Source organism: Chelonus insularis, unplaced genomic scaffold (genome assembly GCF_013357705.1).
Source record: "Chelonus insularis isolate UGA/USDA-ARS -01 unplaced genomic scaffold, ASM1335770v1 contig_397_pilon, whole genome shotgun sequence".
In the NCBI taxonomy this organism is placed as follows: Eukaryota; Metazoa; Arthropoda; class Insecta; order Hymenoptera; family Braconidae; genus Chelonus; species Chelonus insularis.
In genome coordinates this window covers 1,139,393-1,157,470 of record NW_023276552.1, presented here as the reverse complement: position 1 = coordinate 1,157,470, position 18,078 = coordinate 1,139,393, and the positions used below count along the sequence as shown (strand labels likewise).

Here is an 18,078-nt window from a genome sequence, read left to right as displayed (position 1 = left end):
ACGAGAAATAGTTTGAGTGTTTATATTCAATGTTTAGCTTGTATAATAAATAGTTAAGAATTAAACTAGAAGTATTAAATTATAAATAATATTTCTTTATAAAAAAAATATTTTAATCATGCTATAAATCTTATTCAAAGTAATTTATGCTAAAATTTTTCGCTTTTATTATCATCCTTTATAAATTCTTGAGATTGTGGTAAAAAATATTGTAAGTGAGGTGGATAAGTTGTCGGCTTAGGGAAGTAATAAAAAACAGGAAAAGTTTTTGGAGTCACTTGAAAAACTTCCAAAGGTTGTTGAAGCGATCTTCCAGAATTTTCATAAGAATTTTCTTTTTCATTTTCTTCCTGTCTTGGTTTGTCTTTTTCTTCTGGCTGTGAGCCTTGATATTGATATTGATCACTAAAGAATCTTAGTGGTGTTGATCTGTATGGGAAAGTGCTGATATCTATTGGTTTAGCTGGTGGATTTGGATAATGTTTTCTATCATATGTTTGCCTGTTCCATCTATGACGTCCTTTAATCTGTGCTACTGCTCGTTCTCCTGCTTCTTGTTCTTCGATAATGCGTTCATAATTCTTATATTGGCGTGGTGTAGCGAAACCCGGAAGTTGCCAACTTAAATCCTGCTTCCTTACGCTGGAGTGAGACATACGAATTGTCTCGGTCTCGGTCGAAGAATTACCACTTTCAAGTGCCTTCTCTACAGCCCTCTCTGCAACTATCTCAGCCGCACGTTCGACTGCTAACTCTGCTGCTCGTTCAAGTTCCTCTTTACGAGTAGCGGAACCAGTTGTGGCCATGCACAGACAAAAAAATGCTACGCTGACCAGTTGCACTACCTAATTAATATGGAACATTCGCGAATTCAGTTATTTAATCAGAATATTAAGGATTTTCTTTTCTAAACATATTATTTAATTACTTTACTAAGAAATTTATTTATTATTAGCAATGTAAGAATTCAATTTCAGTTTTTTGTCTGGGATTTGTTTAATTTAACGTTGAATAAATTCTCTAGCAGGAAACAAATCTTTTACGTATTAATTTTTTAATTAATATTAATCATTGCATTAATAAAATGTTATTCTAACTAATTACAAGAAATGTATTATTATTTCTTAATTATTTATTTCAATCACTGATCTTGAAATTAATACTTAATTAAAAACAAAGTATTTCCTTGAAAATAAGGAAAATGATTATTTTATCAAATTTTTTGAAGTAAAAAAATTTTATTATTAAATTTAATGAATCGATCAAAAAATATAAACTCATTTTATTTAGAATTTTGATTTTAATTTAACAATCGTGATAAATAAAATAATCTTATTAATTAATAGATATTATTGAATGATATTATAAAAATTAAAATTTATATTGTGTTTGTTTAGAAAAGGAATTTAATTTATTACAATAAATTGTTTGAATTCCTTGAAAAAAATACTAATTTAAAAAAAAAAGTATGTAACGCACCAAAATCATTGATCATAACATTATTAAATAATTTCAGTCACAACAATGCTTGACACAATTCTACTTAATTACGCCAATTATTATTATTATTTTTTAATTATCCAAATACTTACTAAATTCGTGTGTTTCATGATTAAAAATAACTGATGTAGTTTTGCAAACAACGACTGACTGTGAACTAAACATCGAAGATAAAATCTCTAGTGATATTTATAGTACTCAACTTTCGCTTGTACACAATATTTTTTTATTATTATAAAATATAATAACATTTACCAGAATAATCTATTTTTATTACCAATTTTTCATTATCATTCAACTAATTTGTTAAATATTAAACCAGCTAACCTAATGCATAGCTCAGAATCAATAAGCTCTAAGAATTACTATTTTATTTAATAAAACCACTGACTGAAAAATATAAAAAATAACATATATAGCCTGACTTACTCTCTCTTGTTTAACAATTACAGGCAATTCGTAAACAATTTTCTATCGCCTTAATTTTTTTCTGTCTAATTTATTAATGTACCAAAACTTTCTCAGCAGTCGTAAAATTTTATTCTACTGCATCGTTAGAATATAATTGACGACAATAAAACCCTAATTACAGAAGTAATCAAAAAACAAAAAAAAATGAACTATATGAACATGGACATAGTCTGGCAGTAGATAAAATCATTACACTGACTAGACTTAGAACTTATAACCTTTCTTTGCTTAAATTATAACTTAAAATAACTGAATAAATAACTGGTACACTGATTCTACTAATAACAATACCAGATAATGAGCTTACAATACTAAACATTGGTCTCATTCACAATTTACAAGAAAGACTAATAATTTATTTCTTTCTAATTTTACATACTCTATTTATCTGTCTTCTTTTCTTTCTCTTTACTTTCTTTTTCTTTCGCACCGTTTCTTTTACTTTCTCTTTTGTTATTTCTTTTTCTATAATTTCTACGAAATTTATCAATTTTTCTCTCTTTCTCCTCATTTTTTTTAATATTATTGGCTTCAATTGCCTCAATAGCTTTTTTCATATCATCTTTGTTTCCAGAAACAACTGAATCATCACTTTTCTCTGTAGTACTGGACGGATTTTTATTTACTCGAATTTTGACAAGTCTTTTGATTGTGCTTTTCCTACGATATCTAGGACTTTCATTTTCTTTGTCTTCATTTTCTTTTTTTTTCACTTCATTATTTTCTTTGGATTGGCCAACAACATTCTTTTCCTCTTTTTTAGTTTCCTTCTTGTCAGTTACAATATCTGTTATTTTACTCTCTTTGGCAGCATCTTTTTCATCGAATTTATATTCAGAGAGACGTTCTGAAGATTTTTCTTTGGTAGAAACTGAAGCATGTCGTTGTGCATATCTAGCAGAACCACGACTTTTAACCATACTTTTATCAAAGTATGAAACATTCTTTGGCTTCTGTTTTTGCTGTTCTTTTTTTTCATTATCTACAAATTTTATTGGTATCGTTTCTTCTCCAACTCTTTTTCCTTTAATATCCTCATTTTGATGATTTTGATCATTTTTGCGCTGAACGATATCTTTACTCTCATCCCCCTGTGCTATTTCTTCTTGATACTTGTAGTCTGAGACATAATAAGATACATCGTTTTCAACGGAAATTGGTACATGTTTCTCCACATGAACTGGTACTGGTCTATCGATAGGAACCTCCACTGGTTTAGGAACATGTTTGATAACAGGGTAAGGTACTTCTTTTTCAACTGGGACAGGCTGTGGAACTGGGACTTCAACAGGATACGGAACATGCTTAACAACAGGGTAAGGAACAGGCTTATCCACCTTTACCTCTACGGGTACTGGCCTTGGTTTGATGACTCGATAAGGCACGTGTTTGATAACTTGTACTGGATAAGGCTTGGGCACTGGTACTGGTACTGGTCGGTCGACCTTGACCTCTACTGGGTAATGCACTGGTTTTTCAACTGGAATTGGTTGCGGTACTGCGATTGGAATCTTTATTGGAATGGGAATATTACGTTCTATTGGAAAAGGCTCGGGAACGGGTACTTTCACCTCATAATGGATCTTCCTTTCAACTGGATAAGGATTGGGGATATATACTCGATAAGGTACTCTTCTTTCAATCGGTATTTGAACTGCGTAAGGAACTTCTTTGTACACGGGAATTGGCAATGGAATTCGTTGTGGTATCTTTACCATCACTTTAACGGGATATGGAATCGGTTTTTCAACAGGATAAGGCTCTGGTACTGGAATCTGAACTGGGTATGGAACTTTTTTAACTACTGGATAGCGTATTGTTTTTTCCACTGGATATGGAACTTCGACATTTTTCACTATTGTTACAGTTTTTTCTTCTTCTATTTCTGGCAGTGGTGGTGGTGCTTCGTGTTGAGGTTCGTGATACATTCTTGATCTTGAATAATGAGATTGAATACTGTTTTCAAATGGTTGATCACTTTGGATGTCCGAGTTCTCAGCATTGTGACGTTTTTTTAGAATGCTTATATCCATCTTGGGAATTCTTGCAGAATATTCAGCATAGTCTTCTGGTTTCAATACACCTAAAAATATGTCGATCATTAATTATTTATTCAAAGACTGATATTATTTATAAAATATGAGAAAAACTTTCATTTTTTGCATACGATAATAATTTACTCTTATTAGATTGATTGAAACAAAGCATTATATTTCTCTAAAGTGAAATTTTGTTGTTATAGAAATGATGTGCTATTATATTTCCACCAAACATGCAATTATAAGTATTAAAATTCACATGTAACATTCATGTTTAAATCAAGTGTGATTATCTTAATCTCTGATGATCTTTCCATTACAATTAATATAGTACATTTAATTTCACACCATTTAATTCTTTTAATAAGAAGGTACTCCATTGGATTTCTCCTATCAAATTTTATTCATTGTTGCAATTTGAATAAAAATCATTTAACAAATAAAATAATATATTCAAACTCTGATGAGAACCAATAGTAATTCTCCTCATAGAGTTCATGTTCAACAAAACATGCAAAACAAAATATTGACAAAGAAGAATCCATAAATTTTGGCAAAGTGCAAATTAAAAACTCTAATCTAGTTTTTATTACTGTTTAAAAAAAGCAATGAAATTGAACTAATATAAAATATAAAGATTACATTACCAACGGATAAATCATTGCGATCTCTAACATCGATAGTGTGGTAATTCACAAAATACGGTCTCTCCCAAGAGTACTTTTCCTCTGGTTTTGGTTGGTTTCCACAGTCGAGCTTTACTCTCGTGTAATTGGATTGCATCGCTCTCGTCGACACAATGACGATGCAACAAACCAATGTCAAGGCCACGTTTTTCTGTTGAAGAAATGCACCGAGTGAACTTTTAGAATATATAAAATGAATAATTCAGTTAAAATAAAATCATCGTAATAGATATATTTCACTGATATTCAATTCTCACCACGTGTCCCATGACGTCGTAGATCTATTTCAAACTCTTAGGGAAACAACTTGTTGCTTCGAAATCTATCAACGACTGATGCACTTGATAGCTGAGGTTTTCTCCTATATAATACACTTACCTGTATAAGTGTGTCATCTCCCACAAGAATGAATGCACAGGCTTTTTTTTTCTGTAACACGCTACTCAATGTTTTTCTTAACCAGTAGGTGGGGTAAATCGCTTTCTTGATTTCGCTTGTAGTAAACACAACACTTAGGGTCCACGACCTCTTTCTCGTGATGTATAAGGAATGCATCAGTTGAAAGTGAACAAGCGAATCTTTATTTTATTTAGACACGAGATTGCGATCAATGAACATCATGAAAGTTAAAGAATTGCTGTTATTATTATTAATGATATTACAATAACACGTTTTTTTCTGCTTTGATAAAAAACAGATAAAGCATTTAGAGATATTTAATTAAATTGTTTGCTTACTTAATTCAATTTTAACATTTTATCTTAGATTTTATAGACAAAAATAGAGTAGAGATGATGTTTTTTATAATTTAACAAGATCATTTAGTGAGAGTTTGGTTGAATAAGCTAAATGATGAGTCACGTTTGGGTGGATTTTGTTTCTATTTGTATCTTTACTTTGTAATATGAGAAGTATCATTAACTCATACTAATGATAACGATATTAAAAATCTAAGAACAATTAAATTCCAATTTCTTTTCCGTTACAACTTTTTTTTTAAATGAAGAAAATCTGTGGTATTTCATTTCATTAATAAATAATTTAAATAGGAAAATTAGAATTAATTGATATAACAAATTTAATTGAGTTACACCAAATTGAAGTTTCAGTTGATCTATTAAAGAACAAAAAAACCTGCAATACCAGTTACCTATATAAATAAAGTCATAAATACTCTTTCGAGATATAAGAATGCGTGAACAATTTACTTGTTCATGATACGGTTTTTCTTCGGTTTTTCATTTCAAAAATCGAAAGTAAATATCTCTCGTCTGCATATCCTCACAGTTAGTTTATGTCACGCTAACTATTCAATGCTGGGCAATCAGCATTTAAGTTGTACATGTGAATTCTTTATATATTGGCTGCATTTTACGTGCTATTAATTAGCTTCTCATTGCATGTTAAATGAGAGTAAATAGCTACAATTACACCTGCCTGTATGTGGATATAATACATCTACTTTAACTACGCTTGCGTGATTACAGTCATGTCATTTGTAACAATAAATGATCGCATCTCACGTAGATGAATTTGGACATTTAATTCAGCAGGAGTGGTTATAACTTTGATTGGATTTTCATGTATTTAGACAACATACACTTAAGATCTAGATGCTGATATGTTCCAATTTGTCAGCATAGAGAAACATGATTTGATCGAGAATTATTGACTTTGATACTTGAAGTACATAAGGTCAATTCTTTTTGTTTAAAATTAATGAATTTCTACATTGAAACTAAATTGATTTTTCGCTCTTTTATGAAGGAGTTAATAAGATTTTTATAAATCCAATTCAACAACTTCAATAGCTGTCATGAATGTTATGAGTTTGAAGGTTTAGAAATAGTTTCCAACTCATTTTATATTTTTTTTTCAACAAAGATAAATTGCTATGAAGGTGGAAAATAGTATCATCTGGAAATTTAAAGCAGTATTTTATCTGGCTCACTTGCTCCCACAGAGAAATGGAGCATTCAGAAGAGTTTTGTGAAAAATGATCATTGTTTTATTTGTCAGAATAAATATTTCACAATAGATTAGATGATTTATTTAATTTTATTCAAAAATATTCAGTGAAAGTGTTAATTCCAATTCTCAAGTTCATGATTATGTTTCCCAATGATTAACCAGTTTTTCTACTACTCTTATCATGAAAGTTGATACTCTAATTGAATCCTAAATACTTGGATAGTGATTTTTAAAAAATAATTATTCATTCAGAAAATATTCTGTTGGAAAAAGAAATCTTTCTACGTCAATTTTATTGAATTATAAGAATGTTTCAATATAAAAAATTTTTTAATTGATCAAAAGAACTGCTTTCTTTTTTTAATTTAATGTTGGGTAAATACAGAAATTGCTTGTTAGAATTAACTTCAACTTCACGCAGAAAATTTTCTTGCTTGTCGACAGTGGTAACACCAAGAAGTTCTACAAACTTCCATCACTTATATCTATGGCTCTGTAAGATTTACACTCTCATTTTAACACCTTTCAAATTCGTTACAGCTGAGGATTAATACCACATTATCTAATTTGATTATAATTTTTTCCCCATTTTTAAGTTCAAACAAATTTCTAAGGAGATAGAAAAAAATTGTGAAATCATTCCTATATTTGCTAAATTTATGTCATGTGAAAGTATGTCAGTCTATTTTTTCTCTTTTTTCAATAGAGGTGTATCAGTAGGTCGTTATAATTTTTATTAATAACCTACTATTGTAAGAAATGTTTTTGAATAACAATTGTACCATGTTGGACAATGTACATCCAAGCATAAATAAAGAATTATGTTTCATGACTTGTATAATATTCCACTTATAGCTAACTTATTAAATCCACATAAAAGCATTCATGCTTGACAATATTTTCTACTAAATTATTTACTTTTTTCATGTTTTCATATCTAACTTTTTGTTTGCTAAAAAAAAAACTCTAGAGGAAGAAGCAACGATTAGTGTGTGCATAGGCAGAAAATACATGCGGTTAACTATGTAACCAAGGTGTTGTTTTGACCGATTTTTCGCTAGAAGACTAGGCAAACGACTCTTACTTTCGCATCTCCTTTTTATTTTATTATCATTTACGCGAATGACCAGTTATATAATCCAAGTTCTCTTTCAAGTCGAGCAAAATTTCTCCAAGATTCTCCCGAGAGTTTGTGATAATGATTAAATTTTTGGAAATGTATCTACAAAATTTATATCCTCAACGACTGTTTACATAAAGCAAACCAGTTAGAGGTATTTTTTTGAAAGTTGAATTTTTTTTATTGAATCATGAATGAATTAATCACCTACATTATTATATATTTTTATAGTTTTTATGACTACTTAAAAGTAATGTTGTCAGGATGAGGTAATAAAGTAATGAGCAATTTAATTTAATACATTTAATTGTTTTTAATCTGTATAGTACAAAAATACATATATAAACCTTGAGTCTATCAGTATAAAAAAATTTAACAATTTAGCATCATTGATAGGTTCAGCGTCGAGTAGAATTAATTTGCAAACAGTGCTCACAAGCGTTACGACCTATTGGTTTTCACCCATGCGTCACGCATTATGACACTAGAGACAAAAAAAAAATTAACAGAAAGATTATCTATACACTTTGCGGAATATTCATTTTCATACTACATCGACTGTGTCGATAAGTGAAAGAAAACTTGATTACTCAATCTACTCGATGCTACTTCTATGCAGAATTGTGGAAAAAATGTTGCTTACTGACTGGTAATTAGATTAGATACTAAATAAAACGGATAAATTAAAAATTAATTTCTCAGGTCACCAATGTAAATGCGCGTACACGAACCTATTTTTGTTATTAAAGGTTCTTTTAAGAACGCGTCGTCCACTTTTAATGGTGGTAGCCGTGAGATTCGTATCCTCCAAAGTGTGGTTCAGAGTATTCGTAGCCACCTTGATGTTCCTGGTGATGTTCGACATGAACTGGGACGGCGACTGGTACTTTAACGGGATAAGGTACAGGTTTTTCTACTGGGTAAGGAACATGTTTTTCAACATGAACTGGGTATGGTCGGTCAACTGGAACCTTGACCGCGTAAGGTACAGGTTTTTCAACAGGATATGGGACTGGTTTTTCAACGGGGTAGGGAGCAGGAACTGGTACTTTAACGGGGTAAGGTACGTGTTTTTCAACTGGGTAAGGTACTGGTCTGTCAACTGGAACTTTGACGGGGTAAGGAACTGGTCGGTCAACGGGATAAGGGACTTTTTTCTCGACATGGACTGGATATGGTTTAGGCACTGGAACTGGGTAGGGTCTGTCTACGTGCACTTTAACTGGAACATGGACGAGTTTTTCAACAGGGTATGGTGCCGGCACATGGACAGGTACTTTAACTGGATAAGGCACGTGTTTTTCAACTGGATAAGGTTGAGGAACTGGTACCTTAACTGGATAAGGCACGTGTTTCTCGACTGGGTAAGGTTGAGGAACCAAAACCTTGACAGGGTATGGACGGTCTACTGGAACATGAACTGGCACATGCACCTTCTTCTCAACTGGGTATGGTTGTGGTACATGAACTGGTACTTTGACGTAGACCTTGACTGGGTAAGGCACGTGTTTCTCCACTGGATAAGGTTGTGGGACTGGTACCTTAACTGGATAAGGCACGTGCTTCTCCACTGGGTAAGGCACGTGTTTCTCAACTGGATAAGGCACAGGAACGTTCTTGACCACTGTCAAGGTTTTCACGTGATGTTCTCCATGATAACCACCGCCATATCCTTCCAAACCGCCAAAATCACCGTGTGATGCATAGCTGTGAGAAAGCTCAGAGCCAAGATCGTAGCCACCGTCATAGCCGTATCCATAGCCGAGACCAAGGATTCCACGTTTTTCGTTTTTCTTTGTTCCTTCTACTTTGTCCTCAACCTTCTTCTCCTCTTCGGCGAATGCCGCCGTGGCCAGGAGGGCCAACACAAACTGAAAACACGAATGGAGTATTAAATAAAAGTCTTCACAAATGAAAAATCACTTCGCGAATATTCTATAAAATGAAATAGACTGATAGGTAAACCCTTAGGAACATACCAAACTCTTCATTTTATCTTTTATGAATGTTCCGGGTGCGTCCAGGAGTGAACTGGATGCTGATTGCTGGTCGTTCAGGGCTTTATATACGCGGCACACTTTCGCCTTCTTACATAGGCCCAGGTGCCCGGTGTACCCCCACGTTTCTTTGTTCAATGTATAAGATAGTTGTTTGTACCCGACACAATCCAATCCACGGTGGTCAACCAACCAACCAACGTATTCAGCTAACAAACCACCACTCCCCCTTGGGACACGCGACTACTCGTCATGATTCTCCGCCTTGATTTCGTACACTGTTTCTTTTGGTTCCAAACTCTCACATCACCCAGCTGTCTATCTCACACGTTTAAATACTACTTATTATCTTTCTGTTGATACCTTGTAATTATATGATGATTAACTCTTTAAGTACTTGGTCGACAGTTTATCGAATTTAAGAGCTCTTCAACTAAAATGCATTTTAATTTACATCAAAACGTTGAAGAGAAGTCTATTATGTAAAACTTACTCTCAATATTGGAGAAATTTTCAACTTACATTTCAGCAAAGACAGACGTCATTTTTTCGATAACATGTCCATAACAGTATTATAATACTATAAAGACGTGTCAACAAGCTTAAAAAAGTTTACATATTTCAGAATAATTGCTTTCACTTTAGACCCAATTAAATAAGCTAATAATCGAATAAGTTTCAGTGAATGGTTGTTCAATAATAATACGTAATTTGGTATTGATATTTTGCACTCTCTAATCCGCTATTTTTTACCATTTGATTTTTTATATTTAAAACCTAAACTCTCCTTGAAATCAATATTGACTTTCAGTCACCACGGAATTGAAAGTCATGGTCTTTTTTGTCTTTACATGTTCACAGAAACTTTGTGGCCGGTGTTCTCCAATTCCAGCTATACCGAGGTCTATGCCAAGCCGCAGGACAACGTTTTGCCAATGATCCTAGAAGACCATTACATCGATGTGACTTTTACAGAAATCCTGATGCTGGACGTGTTTTAGGGTAAGTTAAATAACAGAGACATTAATCATTATTTTTATGATACCAACAGCAACATAAATAAATAATAAATCACTAAAAAGAAGACAATAAAATAAAAAGTTTAAAAACCGGGTGTAAAATAAATGAGAAACGTATCACGTAATAGCAGAATGCAAGTGAGAGGAAACTAGAACTAGTCCTCGACATCAAAACGTTTTAACTTTGGTAACGAAATGCATAAAAAGATTTCACGACAAATCTGCTGATTAATTAGCATATGCAAGAAAATTAAGTGAATTTAATTTATTAAAAACTGATGAAATTATACAATAAATAATTTATTTTACTCACCAGCACCCTTGAATTGGTGAATTCAACCTTTCGACTTTCGTCAGCTGCCAATATATATATTGATTAAATCACTTTCCCTAAAACGAACCAATTATTAATGCTCATGAGTCAGTGATTGATAAATAAATGAATATTAAATAAGGTACATTTATTTATCATTGATAAATAGATTGCTTCATCTAGGAATATAATTCGCAACGATGATTCAAAAAAGTATATTTATTAAGTAATTTATTATTCTTCCTATTTTCTCATTGCATATCATTTTTAATAGCTTTCATTTTTATTCCTGATATGTAAGATGTACAAAGATGTAATCTTAGCTCTTATGTAAATCATTTCCCATGGGCTAGTGAACTGAGCGACTTGGCATTTTTTTTTATAACACATGTCTAGCTTTTCCCATCTATTCATTTGGGCTTTACTTCATCTTCAACTTCATCTGTCTAGCTATTTCATATAATTCCATGTCGATTATAGTAGACATTCAATTAAAATGCCCTATGTTTAAATATATTTAAAGAATTGAAGATAGGTCATTGTGAAATTTTAAGAACAAAATACCAGTACTTCTTTCATCAAAATAATGTGCTCACATTCGTCTTAAGATGGTCATGATGCAACATGTGTAGTGTAAACTATTGCGCTTATTCGTTAAAGAACAAGTTGAATCTAATGTAACCGTGTGCATGTTTCTAAGATCGAAATGTTTTTTAAAGTAACTCTATTGATCTACTTATTTTTATCTAAGTTCAATCTCTGCTTGATTAATCATCATATATTATCATTTATAATGAAGTTAATTTTTATTTTATCTTTTTCCAGAAATTTTTATCAATACCAGTTTTTTTCTAATAAATCAATTATATGAAAAAAACAAATCTCCAGAGTTCCTAGAAGTCAATTCATAAATAATCTTTTATTTCTTACAAGAAGAAGTGAGAATTTGGTGACATTCTTTCATATAATTCAGTAATGACTCATTAATTTTTCGTGTTTCCCTATAAGCCAATCGACGTAACAGCTCTCGCCAATTATTGCAAAAAAATAAAAAACAAACATAACATTTATACATAACCGAACGATTACTCGTCAAAGTATAAAGCAAAAGAAAATTCATGCTATCACAAAAATTCTATACTTTAGTCGCAAACTTACTAGCTCATAAATACCTACGTATACTCTTCCTGTAGTGTAGTTAAGTAGAAGAGAGACCGATCGTAAACTCTCGCCAGTTACGGTTACAAACACTATTTCGATTGCGAAAGTCTAGTACATTTGAGTGTGTACAAATAAAACACGTATCAATGTCTCGGACTATCGATCTCCAAGTCTTACGATTTCTTTTTTTTTAATGATTTTTATACCAACATTTTAATTAACCATCTATTACATTTTATATTGCCATCCAGAGTATCTTCACAAACTAATTAAAATGTTAAATGGGATTATTTTCCCATATTTTTCATTTAAATTAACAAATTTTCCCATCAGAAAACCGTCTCGATATTACTTCAGACCATCATATGTGCTTTTACGTACATATGCATGTGTAACTCACTGGGTTAACGCAATCTATGGTTCAGAGTCCTGCGCAGTTGCGAAATCTGTAGACAGGAAAGTCCCGATTTCGCTCTCCATACCGGAAATTATAAGATCGATGAATTACAGCAACTTTGCAAAACATTCCAAAAGTTCTTGCCCATTCACTCAAGTTCTCACGGCTTCGATTAGTTTTAGTAATATCGTTCGTCATCCCGATCAACAAACTATCATCAACATCAGCTCAAATGTTCTGCTTCAGTTCAATAAAATTTAAAGCCTTCTCTGAAACAATCACAAATAAATATTATCAATCTCGATCATGATTTTCCTGTTTCACGAATATCAAATAAATTCACTTTCATTTAAATCCATTGATATTTTTCTCAAGATAAGTTGAATGACTCTTAGAGAATAAAAGTATTAAAAAAAAAAGATTAATATGTTTTGATAAAAAAAAATATATCTGGTACGGATTATTATGCATCCGGTTTGTGTAAATACTACCTAATTATCACGTGATGTAACCAGATACCTTAGAGATTTCTGCCAAGAGAAATGGCACTAAGAAATTCAGGCCTAAGTTGCATGCGACTCTCGACAAATAGATCGTTCGAGAGTACAGTTTAATAACATTGCGATACATGCATATATGTATTACGTGTCTAAGTGAAAATATTTCATACGAAGAGGTGTTATCTGGTAGATTGAATAAAATGGTGTAATTATGTAAATTTAAACAGTACAGTAGAAACTGCAGCAGTTGGAGATATACAGCCTAGAAGACATCACAAAGGTCAAGTGCACGTTGGGTCACGTTGCTTGTAAATAATGCCGTGGGCTACAGATTATTGCTCTGTAGACTAGTAGAAAGTGAAAAGGAATAAGCTAAATACTCATGTAATAATATAACTGATGATCAAAAAATTGGAGCTTTGATATTATCATAATCATCGATGAATAAATTACGTTATATTTTGTCAGTTTTGATTTATGAGCTCGAAAAATTTCTCCGGGAGTTAATAAAACACTTGTGAGGTAATGATTCATGCCATGATCAGCCTTAGTAAATTTGTTTTAGAAATTAAACCTTGGCAAAAAAATTTTTTATAAAAAAACTCTTCCTCTTCTTTCATATTTTTTGCATAAAATATTTCTAAAGACACTCCATTTTATAATTTCTATTGTAAAAAAAGTAATCATTAACATTCATTATGTTTAAATATCACCTGTCAATACTTTCTGAAAAATGAACATAACTGAAATAAATTTAAAAAATAATAATATGCAATATATGTAGTGTTGATGAACTACAGAAAATAGTAATTGCATCATTAATAAATAATTGGCATAAGTAAAGTAATACTAATATACTAAATAAAATCATATTTTAGAAGAATCAGCTAATGAACACAAAAGAAAAAGAATGTCTATGAATAAAAGTAAAATACTTTAGCATATTAAGTAAACCAGTAACGTCTGACACAGTCTTCTCTTAATAGTTTCTTGCGAACCATTTCTGCATATTTACTATATATTTATTTTTTTAATGTTATTTTTGGAATCCACATTTTGTAGAAAGTAGTTTTATTTTTAACCACGTGATAAGATAGACCGATTTTCACTTGCAGAAGATTGATGGAGAAAGGATCTTCGCGACCATGGCAGGACATACTCCAAGAGGCGACTGGTGAATTCAGATTGGATGGTGACGCACTCAGGGAGTTCTTTAGACCATTGGAGGATTGGCTGAGAACGGAAAATCTAAGATCCGGTGAAGTTGTTGGCTGGTCTTATGGTAAGTAATTAATTTCTCAAGCAGAATTTCATTGATTATCGATCATTATCGATCTTGCAAACAACTTCCGTAGAATGATAAAAATAAAAATGAAAATAAATGGCGGAAATGATCGAGCTAACTGGTACCTATACCAACACTTAATGTATTCTCTTGACTATTTCTATATACTTTTGCTGACGCGCATGAATAAATGCTAAGCTGTCACTATGAGTGCATTTGATTATGTGAAGTCCTCTACTCGGGTGTTCGTGGGACTGAAGATTACGAAATGGGTGTAACGAGAGCGAAAGGGGCCGGGTGTTCTACATGCAGAGGCCTCGCGATGAAGTTGGTAAAGAGAGGGCGAAGCAGAAAAAGACATAGATCCGGCGGTGTCTACGTGCAAACGTGAGACACGTTCGACGTCTACGGGCGCTCTTGTTTCCATGGCTCGTTGCTCTTTGTTTTGGTCTCACGACACACTTAGCTTACTCTACGCCTATACTACTAACTTGTACCAAGTCTCCGGGACACCCACATTGCTATTTACACTCCTCGTTTTCCGTAACAATTCTATAGACTACACAGAGCTCGAGTAATAGCCAACTAATTTTCCCGCCGCTCATTACATGCATCTTTGCTCCACGCTTTGATTTATAACACTAGACTCTACACCACGTTCGGGTTTCGTGCTGCAACATTAAGTCATTTAATTAATTATGCATGTATTTTTGTTAAATACATGATACAGATGAAGATACTAAACAGCCATTTTCCTTACAGATGGTGACTACTGTAAGCGTAGCATTGAAACCGCAGGTCTGCAGGTTTATGGAGCTGGATTTTACTTTAGCTCAGCATTCTCTTCACATCTCCAAGCTCCACTCATTACTATCTTGTTAATTATTTCTACTATATTTATTTATTAGGAGAATTTTAAATACCAAGAATTAATTGTTGCAAGTAACAATTTAAAAGAAAAATTCAAACTTTCAATTGATGAAAGACACATTTAATCATTTTTAGAGTTAATTCATAAACTTAACTCTTAAATGAATAATTTTATATGTTAAAATTAAAAAAAAAATTTTATATGTTGTAAATTATAAGTATTTTTTATTGTTGAACATTTATCATCGTTGAACATTTAAGGGTTAAAGATTTCAACAAGCTTAAGATTCACAACCTTTGGAAAATTATTGATATTTTGCATTGAAAACATTCTAAAAGGTTAAAAGAAAAATAGTTAATCATTAAAGAAATGTGAGATAAATTTTTTGTAAATCATGAAATTGATATATGAGTCATCCATTTATTACAAATATTTCTTAAGTGTTGGCGTCAATCATTTATTCAGTCTTCTTAATATTAAAATCCGTTCTAGATCATTGTAGTACTTGGTTAGAATAATTTTTGCCTATCATCAGAGAATCGAAAAATTCACTTCTAGAATGCGGAAGAAAAAGAAAAAAGAGGTAAATACATATGTAGTGCAATGTCCATCGAAATGCATGCCACTCATGTTAAAGAGCTCAAGAGATCCGATATCTTATGGTTACGAGGGACGTTCTCTTTCACGAGACGCACCCGTTCTTAAGTGGAAAGAGAATGGCCACAATAAGACCCGGTAGCATTGAAGTCAGCAAATAGCACACAGAACAGTAGCAAACGATGCGTAACGCATAACATGCCTCCCAAAACTGGTCCGTCAACTTGCGCAATAGGGAAGAGTTAGGGAAGTCTTCTGAAGACTTTCCGCGAAACGTGACGAACAATGAAGCGACTTATATCCCAGTCTTTTACGCTTTCACCATTTATGAACAACATGGAAGAAGGAATGCGTTGATGAGGATACTGAAAATCTTTGAAGAAAAGAGAAAAGAAAATGATAAGACACTAATGATCAACCACCCCATTTGTGGAGACACCTTCTACGAAAAATATAATTATTATGAGAGAAAAACCTTTCACGTGGCGTAAGAAGAGCCATTCACTCAATAAATGTTTATTCTCTGATGATTGTCTTACGTTTATGGCCATTGGTACATGCTGTGAATATGAAAGCAGTAATATTTGATTGCAATTAATTTTAATTGATTAAAGCTGCAGAGAAATGAGTATTTTGTCGCCATTTGCATGGATGAAATTCCATTGCGTCATTGATTTCATGCTATTATTGAAAGTCAAGATGTAATTGCTTCAGGATCTTTGATAAAGACCTTTACATTAAGAGGAAATACTGTTGAAACATCATTAGAATTTAATTAATAATTCTATTATAAGATACAAACAATTACTTAGTCTAAAGAAAATTATTTTATTGAAAGCTTCTTCCCTTCTCTATTATGGTCAAGCAAAATATTCCTTTAAACACAATTTACCTAACTTAAAAAAATCTATTTATTCAAGTTTTTCTCTAAAACCAATCCAGTCTTCAATCAAGATCAATCATATTATGTGTAGAACTTGTAAATATGGGGAATCTTTCAATGAATTAATTTTTAAGTTATTCATTATTAATTAATTTTTTTTACACTCTTTATAAGGTTAAATCGAAGTAGCAATAGAGTATGATTCATTTATATCGATAATAAATAATTAAAATGCTGAGAGTATGAGTAAATATCATAAATTTTGATTAATTTGACGTTAATTTTCTTCAATTATCTTAAGACGTGAAATGAATCTTTTCAGTTGATTACACCTTACAAACCACGTGTGGTTTGTAATAAAGAAAGTCCACATACAACTACCGGTTGTTTACATATAATGATTACATTGGATTATACATAACAATGAATCTACCTATTAGCCAAACCGTTGAATGTAGCTTCTGCTCTTGCGTTTTAATTCGATGTAATCAACTTATGTATGTAACTAAAATTATTAAGACTGTCTATTGCTTATTCCACTCTAAAAAATGTTACATTTCATCACTATTCTCCTTTCTAAAGCCAAATTATATATATTTTTAATAAAGAAAAATATTCTAAATGACCTTGTCATTCTGTGCCGTCCATAAGTTTTCTATTCACAGAAATATTTACTTTAGTTATTAAAAAATTATAGGATTAACAAATGTCGTAATAAAACAAGTTAAAGAAACAGTTCAATAAATTGCGTTTCCGATTTATTTATAAATTATAAGCTAAGAATTTGTTCTTAATGACATATTCAAATAATTATAGATATTCTACAAAGAAGGTAATCTTATGAGACTAGTTAAAGAACAAGTCATTTCAAAAATTTTTTTTCATAAGAAAAAAGTAGAACCATAATTGTTATGTTGGTTTCATAAGTATTATAGCAATAAGAAAAATTCCACTGTCAATTTGGATTTTTTTTAAAAATAAAGTTCTATATTTAATATCCTCCAACGTTTATAAATGACGTTTAAAAAAATTACAATGTCTTCAGTTGTTCTATGAATAAAAAAGCTCATAAAATGGCTCGCTTTTTGATTGGCTTCATGAGAATACCTTTATAAAAAATTGAAATGAAATGATTGTTGTAAAAATGATGATGAATAAGAATCTAAGAAAATTAATTAGTCTGAATTGTTGAATTTTAAATTAATTTTTTTGTTTTACTAAAAATTCTTCTTTCGAAAATTGAACCAAAAATAAACTACAAAGTATCA

The 18,078-nt window shown here is 31.7% G+C and overlaps 2 protein-coding genes across 3 annotated transcripts in view; one reads left to right on the top strand and one right to left on the bottom strand.

Annotated features, from left to right (window-relative positions):
• Positions 1 to 15,894, top strand: part of Ance-3 (angiotensin-converting enzyme Ance-3) — a 34,506-nt gene extending 18,612 nt beyond the window's left edge. For both annotated transcript variants that reach the window (XM_035084540.1, XM_035084539.1), the window contains 3 exons: positions 10,646 to 10,786; positions 14,290 to 14,456; positions 15,222 to 15,894. In XM_035084540.1, coding sequence (XP_034940431.1) covers positions 10,646 to 10,786; positions 14,290 to 14,456; positions 15,222 to 15,367 — 454 coding nt within the window. In that variant the 3' untranslated portion in view covers positions 15,368 to 15,894. The remainder of the gene's footprint in view (positions 1 to 10,645; positions 10,787 to 14,289; positions 14,457 to 15,221) is intronic.
• LOC118067675 (proline-rich protein 4-like) lies at positions 8,076 to 9,884 on the bottom strand. The gene is made up of 2 exons (XM_035084542.1): positions 9,767 to 9,884; positions 8,076 to 9,658 (listed from the first exon to the last, which is right to left on the bottom strand). The coding sequence occupies exons 1-2, from the start codon at positions 9,776 to 9,778 to the stop codon at positions 8,564 to 8,566; spliced, it is 1,107 nt and encodes a 368-aa protein (XP_034940433.1). The 5' UTR covers positions 9,779 to 9,884; the 3' UTR covers positions 8,076 to 8,563.
• Positions 15,895 to 18,078: the final 2,184 nt, after the last annotated feature.